At 35.5% G+C, this 14,036-nt stretch overlaps 1 protein-coding gene across 1 annotated transcript; it reads right to left on the bottom strand.

The window, feature by feature from the left end:
- Nucleotides 1–1,644: 1,644 nt before the first annotated feature.
- On the bottom strand, nucleotides 1,645–2,703 carry LOC148566795 (uncharacterized). Its single transcript, XM_088484434.1, has 2 exons — nucleotides 2,198–2,703; nucleotides 1,645–1,912 (listed from the first exon to the last, which is right to left on the bottom strand). Exons 1-2 carry the CDS (start codon nucleotides 2,701–2,703, stop codon nucleotides 1,645–1,647), a joined length of 774 nt encoding a protein of 257 aa, XP_088340560.1.
- Between the last annotated feature and the right edge of the window lie 11,333 nt (nucleotides 2,704–14,036).

The following is a 14,036-nucleotide window of genomic DNA, read 5'->3' as shown; positions in this document are numbered from 1 at the left end:
CTTCAACTCAGTCAAAGTATTAGTTGATACTAACTGGGGCCTTTAAATTAATGATTTGTTGCAATTAGTTCTGAACGGAAAAAAATATGATATTTTTGTGAAAGAAACATGTATGGAGAATAAAAATATAAAAGAGAAAAATAATGTTAAAGAGCAATGCTCTGAGGATAAAGGCTATGGACGTGGAAGATATATGAAAATTTGAAAGATTAAAACCAGAATCTAGAGAAAAAAGATATTAATGTGTCAACACTAGTGTCGAGTACAAAGAATAATAAGAACAAAAAGGTAGGCGATATTTATGATAATCTCTTATAGGTGTATAGAGATCAGAGGTGGATATGCAAGTAGGAAGAGGAGATCAATTCGATTTATAAATTATAGAGAATCTAACTTTCAACGAGGATTCAATCTCAACCAGATGCTTCCATGATGATAGGATTTTTGAAGAAGTAATGTAAGAGATACAATTGGGCTTGCAAGGGGTATAAAAATTTAAATTACTAAAAGCATATGGGGACAAAAAAACGAATTTTATTCAGGTCCATTATATCCATCTATGTTCGAGATATTATTGAGAAATAATTGACACAAACTGAGTTGAGAGAAATAATAAAGAGAATTAAAATATCCAATTACAAAAAGTGATAAAAGTGAGAAAAAAAAAAGATTAAAAAAAGATGAAAGTAAAACACATGTAAAGAAAATAGAATGCCACACAAATAGAAAGGTAGCAGGTACACAATCAAAAAGAAGAAAAAAAGTATGTTATAACCAATAAACACAAAAAATACTAAACAAAAAAGAAGAAAAGTTCACAAAATTTTAGAGATAAGAAAGAAATGACTCTGATATAAATGATGAAAGTGATACCGATGGCTCAGGGAAGGAAGCAAGAAGAACATAAAAACTTGGGTCGCAACTTGATTTACGATGTGGTAACGAAGAAGTTGTGGTGGAATTTCTATATAAGGAAGAGATGAAGAAAATACCAAAACATATCATAGTGTAACCCAAAAAATAATCAGAAGAAGATCAGACAAAGAGAAACCAAATTCTTTTTATAAGGTGTAATAGTGCGTCAGATTTAACATTTGAAGAGCTCGATGTTAGACTTTATGAGTATTTTTTATTTGGTATTTGCTTGTATTTTTTTGCTTGTGTTTTGATTTTTTGGTTTTTGTTTTATTTGGTTAGGAAGGGTCTTGTTTTGTCAGAAAAATAGACAAAAGTACACCTAAATTTTTACTCGGAGTACAAATGTACTCCTCAATTTTTTAATGAGTCATTTGCACACATGAATATAAAATTCCGTTGTCAATTCTACCCTTCTGTGGCCTGAGTAAATTTTTTGGCGGTGGTGGAGGCTAGGTGGCATGGTGTTGTATGATGTGGCCAATTTGAGGTGACACTTTTTTTTTTGGTGACTAAATAGAAAAGAAAGAAAAAAAAAGATACAAAACCATATTAATTGGCTAGGGTCATATCTAAATCTATTAGATGTTGAAGCTCACTCCATGGTTGGCTCCAATTCGAGTGAATGTCCGCGACAGAAGTAGCTGCTTTAGCCATACAATCTGCAACACTATTTGCAGTCCTCTGAATTAAAAGAATAGAGACTCTCCAATTCCAATTCATAACCTCCTATATATGCTTTGCCAAATCCCATTCCGGAATATCCTTACCAAGCATTCTTTGGTTTACCAAGAAAAGAGCTTCTAAACAGTCTGTTTCACAAATAACCTCACGAAATCCACTCTCCCAAGCAAGAAGTAAACCTCTCCAAATTGCATACAATTCAGCAAAAAGAACACTGCACACTTCGACTTTCCCAGTGCAACCTTTCAACCAACATCCATCAGGATTGCGAATGATACAACCAAAACCAGCATAGCCAGAAGGAGCAAACCAACTAGCATCACAATTCAATTTAACAGAATAAACTGGAGGTGGAACCCAATGCAAACAAAGTGAAGGAGGAGACAGAGATTGATGCATAGCAAAAATAGTGTGAAACTCCCTTACTGAACTACGAATCAAACTCACCACTTTACTAGCACTCCATGAATCATCTATATTAAATAAGTCCTGATTCCTGCTTCTCCAAATCCACCAGATGGTCAAAAAGAAAAGAAAAACATTTTCACTCCTTGCACCTCTGTAGAGCCAATCATGTAAATTCGAGTTATTTGAATACAGGCCTAAAAGGTTCCAGACCTCCTTGGCACTAGGGCACTCCCGAAGACAATGAAGAATTGATTCAGAACCATTCTGACACCGATGACAGGTGCTAGATAAAGCTAAACCACGACCCAAACGAAACTCTGCCGTAGGAATAGCATTATGAAGACTGAGCCAAATCAAGAACTTGTACTTCTCAGGAATATGCAGTCGCCATACCCACAACCAATTATCATGCTCATTCCAGTCAAACTTTCTTTTGGCTAGCCAACTGTACCCACTCCTAGCTGAGTAAAGTCTAGAAGATGCCACACCCCACGACCAACCCGAACTCTCTCCAGCATTCAAATCCGGATTATAAGCATTCAAACGCTGTTTGACATCTTCTGGAATGGTAGAGAAAATATCATTGGACTGAGGGAAGATTACAATAGGCTTTTGTTGCAAGAGGAGCTTTTTTGGTACCAAAAATCTAGAGAGCAGTGGGTCAAGTATGGGGATAGAAACACTAAATTCTTTCATCTTCAGACTTTGGTGCGTAGAAACCATAATAGAGTACATGGATTATATGTTAAAGATGGGTCTTGGTCTACTGATCCAGATATTCTCCAGGAAGAAGCCCTCTCTTTTTACAAGAATCTCTTTGGTACAACGGAAGAGGTTGAGGTTGATTGTTTAGGGGATGTTCCGATGCCCACTCTAAGCACTGAGGCTTGTGCTAGGTTAATTGACCCTGTCTCTTTTGCGGAAGTCAAGTCAGCAGTATTCAGTATGAGCCCTTTTAAGGCTCTTGGTCCAGATGGCTTTCAAGCTTATTTTTTTAAAGAATATTGGGAGATAGTAGGCACTGAGATTTGGAATTGTTCGGAGCGCTTTTTTGGGAGAGTTATTAAATCCTAGCATCATGGAAACTCTGATTGTGCTTATTCCTAAAATTGATAACCCTACCTTTATGAAGGATTTCAGGCCTATTAGCTTGTGTAATGTTGTTTATAAAATTATCACCAAAGTATTGACTAACCGACTTCGGCCTTTTCTTCCAGATATTGTTAGTCCTTTACAAGGAGGTTTTATTCCAGGTCGTGGTGCTCCTGATAATATTATTGTGGCCCAAGAAATTCTGAATTTCATGAAGCACACAAAATCCAAGAAAGGTACTCTTGCTTTTAAAATTGATCTTGAAAAAGCTTATGATAGGGTGGATTGGAGGTTTTTGGAGAGTACTCTCATTGCTTTTGGTTTTCCTATCATCACTGTTAATTTGATTATGACTTGTGTCCGTGCATCATCTCTTTCTATTATGTGGAATGGGAATAGATTGGATAGTTTTGCTCCTAGAAGGGGGCTTAGACAGGGCGATCCAATGTCTCCTTACTTATTTGTGCTTTGTATGGAAAGACTTGCTTGCTATATATCTCATAAGGTGGTTGAGGGTGTGTGGAAACCAGTTTCTGTCACTAGGGGTGGCCCAAAATTTTCTCATTTGATGTTTGCAGATGATCTCTTACTCTTCTGTCAGGCTACAAAGAGTCAGGTCCAAATGGTCATGCATTCTCTTAACATTTTTTGCAAGGCATCTGGCATGAAAGTGAATCTTGAAAAGTCTAAAGCTTTTTGTTCTAAAAATGTGACTGCTCGTAGAAGAGATATTTTTACTAGTGTTTCTTCAATACGTTTTGCTTTGGACTTAGGAAGATATCTTGGAGTTAACCTTAATCATTCCCGTACCAGTAGGGCTTCTTTTCATTCGGTGATTGAAAAGGTGAGGGGAAGATTAGCTAATTGGAAAGGAAGGCTTCTAAATAAAGCAGGGAGACTTTGCTTGATCAATTCTGTTGCAGCATCCATTCCTGTCTATCATATGCAGGTATCTTTTTTTCCAAATTGGGTTTGCGATAAATTATCTTCTATGATGAGACAGTTCCTTTGGAAGGGTCAAGTTGATGGTAAAGGTCTTTCTCTTGTTAATTGGAGGACCGTGATCACTCCAAAAAAATTTGGTGGCCTGGGTGTTAGAGATCCTGCGTGTGTTAATATATCTTTACTTGGTAAATTGGTGTGGCAACTTTTTCATTGTCAGGACAAGCCTTGGGTTGCTCTATTGAGGGCGAAGTATCTGAGGAATGAGGGAGTTTTAGATGGCCCTGTCCCTTGCAATGCTTCTCATGTTTGGAAGAGTATCTCAAAGGCTTTTGGTGCTCTTAAGGATGCCTTCTCTTGGTGCGTTGGGTCACTTGATCAATCTTTTTGGTTTGACAATTGGAGTATTGAGGGCCCAATTGCTCAAGATGTCCCTTTTGTACATATATCTGACTCTGATTTAACTATTAGAGACGTTTGGAAAGATGGTCAATGGAATCTCCATGAGGTGACACTGTGAAAAATAGAAATATTCATTATGAAATTTGTTGATTTTTTTTAAAAAAAAAAAAAGAAAAAATTTTACAAGTCTCTTTATTATCTCCGTTTTCATATTTCAGTGTTGAATGAAAACATGCCCTAGCAAAGAGTAAGCATAGTGAACTTCTGAGCACTTCGCAGTTCGTTCATTGCAGTTCGTCGTATGCGTTACATTCTGAAGGAAAAAGCGGTAGGGCAAGAAGCGTGGAAGTCTAAACGCAAGCTTGTGCGAGGGAGGAGAGTTCAGAATCAGACGCGATCAAAAGGTAATGCTTCCTTCCTTCACATATATCTGTGTTATGATATGAAAATGCATCAATTTAGTTATTCTATAGTTTGATAGAGGAATTTTTGATAAATAGATGGCAAATCATATAACCTTTGTGTATCATCACAAGGGAAGATTTGAGAGAAACATGAATGGAGTTCTAAAATATGTTGGAGGGGAGATTGTTGTGATTCCTAGGGTGAATGTGGAAACTCTGAATACATTTTTTATGGTGGGATCATTTAAGGATTTGGGGTATGTCTTGTTCAAAGATTTTTACTGGGCTGAGAATGAGGTATCGAATGGTTTGCATTTAATTAGGCTTGACAGTGATGTAGTCCAAATGTATGAATTTGGTATTGAAAATGGAAGAATATGCCATGTTTATTGGGATCATGTTGTTGATTTACCTGAGGAAGTTGAAGTGGTAGACGTTGTAGATGATGAGCCATGCCCAACTACAGATACCATTGAACAACCTACACCACAAGAAACCCCAAGAAGAAGAAGTAAGATGGCAATCTACAAAAAGCCTACCCCAAAAAAGTTGTATGTTAAGAAGGCTAATAAGAAAAACAAAATCAACCAAAGTTGCAATGAAATAACTGACACAAACTGAGATGAGAGAAATAATAAAGAGAATTAAAATATCCAATTACAAAAGGTGATAAAAGTGAGAAAAAAAGGTTAAAGAAAGATGAAAGTAAAACACAGGTAAAGAAAATAGAAGGCCACACTAATAGAAAGGTAGCAGGTACACAGTCAAAAAGAAGAAAAAAAAAGTATATTATAACCAATAAACACAAAAAAATACTAAACAAAGAAAAAAAAAGTTCACAAGATTTATAGAGATAAGAAAGGAATGACTCTGATACAAATGATGAAAGTGATACCGATGGCTTCGGAAAGGAAGCAAGAAGAACATAAAAACTTGGATCGCAACTCGATTTACGATGTGGTAACAAAGAAGTTATGGTGGAATTTCTATATAAGGAAGAGATGAAGAAAATACCAAAACATATCATAGTGTAACCCAAAAAATAATCAGAAGAAGACCAGACAGAGAGAAACCAAATTATTTTTATAAGGTGTAATAGTGCATCAGGTTCAAGATTTGAAGAGCTCGATGTTAGACTTTATAAGTATTTTTGATTTGGTATTTGCTTGTATTTTGGTTTTTTAGTTTTTGTTTTATTTGGTTAGGAGGAGTGTTGTTTTATATGAGTATTTATGTGTATTGGTTAGTGAATGTCGAATACCTCTTATGAGATTGGACGTTGTTGTTATTTTACTGTTGTTTTATTAGCTAATCTTGTTTATTCCGTTGAGCCTTTGAAATTTACTCCTTCTTTGTGGTCGAGTACTCTAACTTAGCATCTAAAAACAAAATCTAATTTCAAATCAAATTACATCCTAAACAATTTAGGGCTTCAGGGTTAGCATCCCCTCCCTCCTTCATCTTCTCATTCGTTCTTCGTATACCTCCAATAACACAAAATCAGATTATCAACCATCAACAACAATCATAAATTATGTTAATTTAAGTTTATTTTAATTGTTTTAACATAAAAAATAAATTATAAAAATTCATTCCCTAAAAATTAGCAGAAGAAACACTGTAGCAGTAAGTATTGAGCAAGGAGCAGAGGAGGGCTTACCAGATAGAGAGACGACAAGGGAGGAAGGTGAGGGACTGCGAGGTAAGTAGAGGTCAGAGACCGGAGAGGCGAGCTGGTGAGGTGAGTGATGGACGGCGAGGGGAGAAGTGGGAGCTCCGTGAGGGACAGTGGCGAGGTGAATGACGCGGGTGGTGGTAACGCAGACCCAGAGGCACAACCATGGCAGCAACAACACCACTGTCGGCGATTGATGCGTGAGCATCTTTTCTTTATTTTCTGTTTATTTTAAGTTAGAATTTAATACGTTTTAATGAGTTTTAAATCTTATTTTAGTATTTGAAACCTCTTTGGATGTTACTTTGAGTTGCTTTGATGTTTTAATTATTTCAGGTGAAGTTTGGATCGGTGTGACAGAGTTCGTGTGCAAGAAAAGAGAAGATTTTGAAAGCTACCAAGCTGGCGCTAAACGCGGACTTGGGCATTTAGCGCTAGCAACTCAAAAACGCATGGAAACCCTCTGCCCATTGGGGTTCCTGACATTTAGCGCCAGGAAGACAGAATCAAAAGAGGAGCTTCTGCCCACTAGGGCACGCACTAAACACTGAATCTAGCGTTTAGCGCCAATAACATGGATCCACTGTCACTAAAGGAGCATCTTTAGTTGGATTTAGCTTTTAATTGTTATATCTTAATTTATTTTAGTTATTTTTATTTAAAAATAAAATCTTTTAGCTTTAGAATTTATTATTTTATTTTAGTTTAAAATCAAATTAGGTTAGATATAAAAGAAAAAAGATTCAGCCCTTCGGGGGATCTTCTGACTTACGCACTTTCACATTTTCTGAACCCTAGTTTTCTCTCTGAGTTATGAGCCACTAAACCTCTTTGGTTAAGGTTAGGAGCTCTGTTTATTTCTATGGATTAATACTATTATCATTCGATTTTAATTAATGTATTGATTCAGTTTCAAGGATTACTTTCATTCTTCATCTTATGAATTTAGGTATATCGGAAGAACAACCCTTGTTCTATCTGAATTCTTGTGATTCTTGGAAAAGTTATCTCACTTGAATACTAGGTTAAAAGTAAATTTCTCCTAGACTTCTAATTGCTTGAACCTAACGGGATACGTGACATATAATTCTTTTATATTTAGGTAACTCTCTAATCTACATTAAGTGACCAAGGAATTGGCGGTTGATTAGGTTAAAGGAGACTAAATCACTAAGGAAATAGGGTTTAGTCAATTGCAGTTTGCCATGAAATGAATCTTGTATGATTAAAATAGTTGGTAAGAAAATTTAATTCGGAAGAATAAACATCTCCGAAACCTTAACTGTTTTCTCACATACATTTCACACCGATTCTACTGTTTGCTTACTCCTTCTCTGAAGTACTGTTTAATACTTTTGAACTTCGAAACACCAATTACTGCTTGCCTGACTAAGTGATTCATTCGACTATTGTTGCTCAGTCCATCAATTCTCGTGGAATCGACCCTCACTCACCTGAAATAATACTTGGTATGACCCGGTGCACTTACCGATTCAATTGTGGACATTCTAATTCCGCACCAACGGCAATGAAGACCGGAGGATTCCTTCCCTTCTCTGTTACAATTTCATGGGAGAGAAGAAAGATTTCATGGGAGAGAAGAAATGGGCTGGAGTTTGTAAAAAAAATGAAATTGGGTTTGGGTTAGGATTAGATTTTAAATTTAAGGATATTATTGTAATTTCAAAATATTTCAGTCTTACTTTTATTTCAAAACAAATAGGATCCTGATATATAACTCAATCCTATACACTTTTACATCAAACAGAATATTAAGACTTATTTTAGTTTCAGTTTCAGTTTCAGTCTCTCTTTCAAATGCTATCTAATAGTTTTTTTTTTTAATCCAAATTGAAAAACCATATAATTTACGAACGAGAAGTCTCATTCCATCCTACAACGAGACAAACATATCTTTGTAAAAATACTAATTGTTTGCTTATACAACAAGATATGACACTAAAAAATGTAATTATTTTTATATTTATCCAAAACAAAAAAGTCATGTATTTATTTTATTTAAATAAAAATGTCAATTTTAAGTTTTAACTAAGTGAAGGAATTAAAAAAAAATGTTAACGAATTATAATTTAAATAACATAATTTTTCTATATTCATCTAAAAATTACGGATTCGAATCTCATTCCTAATTTAAAAAAAAAAAAACTAAAAAAAAGGAAAACACGATCTTAGAATTGGATTGAATTTGATTGGGTTTTAAGGCAACGTCGTAATTGCACCCTTTATTTGTACTCAACTAGGAGCGAGTAGGATATATAATTGTAGCCTTCATAATGATGAAATGTATGTAGAGAAAGCAGCTAGATATGCGGGTGAATGGACCACTAAGATGCTTCCAAATCTTGTTACGCCCTTCCTTCTTCGATGTTGCACATTATCCACAGCGAATGAATGGCTGAAATTTTGCTGTTGTGTTCAAGAAAAATAAATATCTTTTTGTTGGGTACGTGACCTACACACGCCGTCAACACGTTTTTTATTTGTTATTACAACTTGTAATTTGCGACAAGTACTTTATCAAGAAGCAAGGAACAAGAATGAATTAATGAATGAATATCTTTGGAGTGTGCATCTACTCATTATTCATTATTTTAGTGCAATCCAAGATGGAAATAATGTAGCTATCTAAATCTTGCATAGTAACTGTATATTAAAGTATTATACTTGCTAGGTAGAGGGGACCTTATCACATTTACTAATAACTAAAAGCAAGCTGTTGAGCTGTTTTTTTTTTTATTTAAGAAAAATAATGCCAACTCCTGTTCAAGAAATTTGAGGATTTTGAAATATATGTAAAAAATTCACTCATATATATTCATAAGAAAGTATTTCAAGTAAATATTGTACCGTCAACATTTCAGTTAACACTAATGTTGAGTTCGAAAAAAACTTTATTATTTACTATAATTTGGTTGATTGATTAAAGAGTGATTCTAATTTGTAGTTTGATTGTTTGTGTTATAAAATTTTAAATTTAGCATTAGTGTTAATGCTAATTTAATTTAAAAAGAATCAACCATCAAAAGTAAAATACGAAGAGAATATGAAAGAAATTATTGTTGCCAAATAAAAAATGACTAGTGTGATTATGCTAAGGGAGTTTATTGGTCGGTTTGTTTCGGATTCAAAGTGAAATGAGAACTAAACTAATTAAATTGTAATTAATTTGATTTTATGTTTTTTGTTTTTTTTTTGTGTGTGTATTCGAACCAAACTAAACTAATCAATAATTGATTAGTTCAGTTCGGGTAATTGCATGGGTATTCGATGAATAAAAATTCAGAAAAAATGAAAAGATGAGGAATTTTTTTCGAAAATCCGATAAATATGCTAAATATGTAATATCAACTAACAAGTCAATAATATTCTAGCAATAACAAAATTCAAATAGTGAAGATTCAAATATACTAAACACTAAATACATCAAATTTTAAACATATTAAAAACTAAAAACCATCATGAATGGCAGTGGGAGTGGATGCACTCGGAGAGGATGTGCTTCCAACAACAGTGTCACTAATAGGGTTAGTTTTTGCCATTTTTCAAGCTGACAAAAAAAATAATAGAACATCAGCCACTTAAAACTTTTATAATCCGTACAGAACAAGATCTCAGAACTCAGAATTTCAAAATAAAACAATTGAAGAAAAATTGAACAGAGTAAAAAGAACACATTTCTCGTAACAAAACAGAGACAGATAATATAAAAAAATTGAGACTTAACAAAGAAGACGATTGTCATAACAACAAAAATGGTGAATACCGTCGGATTTAGCGTCGACTTTACCGGTGGATTTACTGATAGTTTATGTGTCAAATTTGTCAAGTCAAATCATTACCGGCAGATTTTCATTTCCAACAGTAAATTTGCCAGTAATAATTGGAGAAAAAATGGGAGAAATAGGAGCAAAATTGAGCGTGTGATTTATCAGCGGATTTTTCCACCGGTAAACCCAATTAGTGGAACACTACATTTTGGTGACCCGCAAATCATTACCGACGGATTTATCTGCCGATAAACTTTTCCTAAATTCAAAACGCGAACCTTCTCCTGTGATTTTCAAAACACACACACACACACTCTCTCTCTCTCTCTCTCTTTCTCTCTCTCTAACCTTCTCCTCTCTCTTTCTCTCTTCTCTCTCTACCTCCGACAGCCTCTTCAGCCACCCTCTGCCAGCGCCGGCCACCTGGATTCTTCTCCAAAGACTTTATGGACTTGCCTTGATCCTGTTTTGTTACCTAAAACGAAGCTTCTCCCAATGTCTCTGCCATCGTTGGTTCCACTGCCGCTGCTGCACCTTCTGTCGCCGGAGCAACATCTCTCCTCCCTCCTCCAAGTAGGTTGCCCTCATCCCTCTCCCTATTCCATCATCATTTTTATTTCCCTTTAAATAAAAAATTATAACCCCTTTTTGAACCTTAACCGTAATCCTCTTTTTACTTTCTTCAGTTGACTCTGTTTTATTAATGCGTGTTTATATTTTTTTATTATCATAATAAATTTTATTTTAGTGTTCTTATTCATTGACGTGAAATTATTCTAACTAATATGTTTGTGTGCTGTGATTTTTTTGGGTAACTCATCATCCTAATATTAATGTTACTGTTAAGTTGCCTAGACAGGTGAATTTCTTGTCATTTTTGTTAACTATTTGGTTATTAGATTATTCTAATTTAGTTTTTGTTAAGTTCTTTTGGTCGGTTTCTAAATGTGAATTAGAGCTTAATTGTGAATGTTGGATGCTTGGTGAAACTTTGGACGCTGAATTTTGGTGGTAGAACTTGTGAGCTTGCCTTGTGGGATTGTCTTGGATTATACGAGGAAATCGGCCAAGGTATGGTTTTAGTTTCTCGTATTTAATATATAATGTCTTGTGAAAACTAAGGCTAGATGACCATAGGATAGGTTGGATTGCATGATTATGTTAATTTCTTAGCACCCTTGATGATAATTGTTGAAATAGGTTGAGTATTGGTTGTGATGATAGATAAGGTGATGTGAATGAATATGTATGAGGTGGTGTATTGATGCACTTGTTTGGACAATTGAGAAATTGTTGTATGAGATTTGTTTAAAATTGAGGTATGATTGGTTATGGTAGGGTGTGGAACTGTGTTGGCTGTGTTTTGGTGCAGGGTATTTGAAGGTTGTGGTAGGCTTAGAGAAGGGGGGTTGAATCTATGCCTTTCTTTTTAGTTACTGAAATGACCTTTTAAAACAAACTTTGGATTCTGATTCTGTTTGAACTCAGCAGCGGAAAATTTATGAGACAATTTATTTTTGTCTCATGAATATCAGAAAACAGAACACAGCAGAGAAGAGAGAAGCTAACACCAGCATGTATCCTGGTTCGGTTGCCTTGTGCTATGCAACTTACGTCCAGTCTCCTCCACAACAATGGACGAATTTCCACTATAGTTAAACGTATTACATACACCAATTCCACAGGATTGACACAATCCTTTCACACTCAAGTTCTAACCTAACTTGACATTGGCTATGCTAATACCTAACTATTCACTCTTAGTGCTAACCCAACTAAGAAAGGGATACCTCACAGGTACAAGATACAAGACATAGACATACCTAAAGAAATCAAAAAACAACTCTAGGCTTTTAATCATATCATTTAGTCTTTTATTTTTAGTAATTAACTCATGAGAAGGATCCACAATGTGCTTTCCTTTTAATTTTTCAAGTTCAGATTTTAGAAATCTGTTTTCTTCAATAATGTCCAAAGCACATTCAGTTTCTTTCACTTTTTCTTTTAAAAAATCATTTTCAGCTCCTAACACATCTCTTTCAGATCTGCATTCATTGTACTTGTCAAGCAGTTTTGAGGTGTTTAAAGTGAGATCATTAATAATAGCATGTAAATCATCTATAGACAAGTCAAAATAATTTATCTCATCAAAATTATTATTTCCAGCCATGAAACAGTCTTTATCTTCACCTTCAGAATCTTCTTCCTCATTGGAGTCATTTTCAAGATCCTCCCAAGCTGCCATGAGCACTCTCTTCTTGTCTTTCTTTCCTTTGTCCTCCTTCTTGAGCTTTGGACAGTTTAGCTTGAAGTGTCTAGCCTCCTTGCAATGATGACACGTCACCTTGCTCATGTCCATCTTGTGTTCCTTTGAGTTTGAACCCTTATATTTGCCATTGTTCTTCATCATCCTTCTGAATCTCCTAGCAAAAAACATAAGCTCATCATCTGAAATACCATCACTGGACTCACTCTCTTTTGGTTCTATTTTAGACTTGAGGGCTATTCCCTTTTTCTTTGAGTCTGGGTTTGTGTGTGTGGTTTCATAGGCAAGGAGTTTTCCTCTCAACTCATCATAGGTTATAGGGCTTAGGTTGTTGCTTTCGGTTAGGACAGTGGCAGTGGTTTCCCATTCTTTTGTGAAGCTTCTAAGGAGTTTTCTACTAGGGTTTGTTCTGAGTAGTTTGTACCCATAGCATCAAGGTTGTTGATTATGATTGAGAATCTCTCAAACGCTTCATCAGTGCTTTCTCCATCCTTCATGTTGAACATCTCGTATTCTTTTCGCAGCATATCAATCCTCGTTTCTTTGACCTGTTTAGTGCCTTCGTGTGTAACCTGGAGTTTTTTCTAAATTTCTTTGGCTGTCTTGCATCTAGACACCTTTCGGTACTCTTCAGAGTTAATAGCACAGTGAAGAAGGTTGATGGCTTTAGCATTCAGCTCCATCTTCTTCTTGTCATCCTCATTCCATTCAGCTTCTTCTTTTGGAGTCACCACTCCATCAGTACTTGTTTTTGTTGGAATCTTGGGACCGCTCATAACAATCTTCCATATGTTGTAGTCAATGGATTGGATGAAGATCCTCATCCTCTCTTTCCAGTAGGCATAGTTCTTCCTGTTGAAGAAAGGTGGCTGGTTGTTTGACTGGCCTTCAGTGAGGGTGTAAGCAACTGTGGTTGTGCCCAAGTTGTTCGCCATTGGATCTTTGCTCCAAGCGGTTAAGCTTGATTCTTGAGACCTTAGCTCTTGATACCAATTGAAGGTTGTGGTAGGCTTAGAGAAGGGGGGATTGAATCTATGCCTTTCCTTTTAGTTACTGAAATGACCCTTTAAAACAAACTTTAGATTCTGATTCTGTTTGAACTCAGCAGCAGAAAATTTATGAGACAATTTATTTTTGTCTCATGAATGTCAGAAAACAGAACACAGCAGAGAAGAAAGAAGCTAACACCAGCATGTATCCTGGTTCGGTTGCCTTGTGCTATGCAACCTACGTCCAGTCTCCTCCACAACGATGGAGAAATTTCCACTGTAGTTAAACGTATTACATACACCAATTCCACAGGATTGACACAATCCTTTCACACTCAAGTTCTAACCTAACTTGACATTGGCTATGCTAATATCTAACTATTCACTCTTAGTGCTAACCCAACTAAGAAAGGGATACCTCACAGGTACAAGATACAAGACATAGACATACCTAAAGAAATAAAAAAATAA

The sequence above is a fragment of the Arachis ipaensis genome, chromosome B4, assembly GCF_059453495.1.
Source record: "Arachis ipaensis isolate K30076 ecotype BB chromosome B4, ASM5945349v1, whole genome shotgun sequence".
Classification (NCBI taxonomy): domain Eukaryota; kingdom Viridiplantae; phylum Streptophyta; class Magnoliopsida; order Fabales; family Fabaceae; genus Arachis; species Arachis ipaensis.
This window is presented reverse-complemented; position numbering and strand designations above follow the sequence as displayed.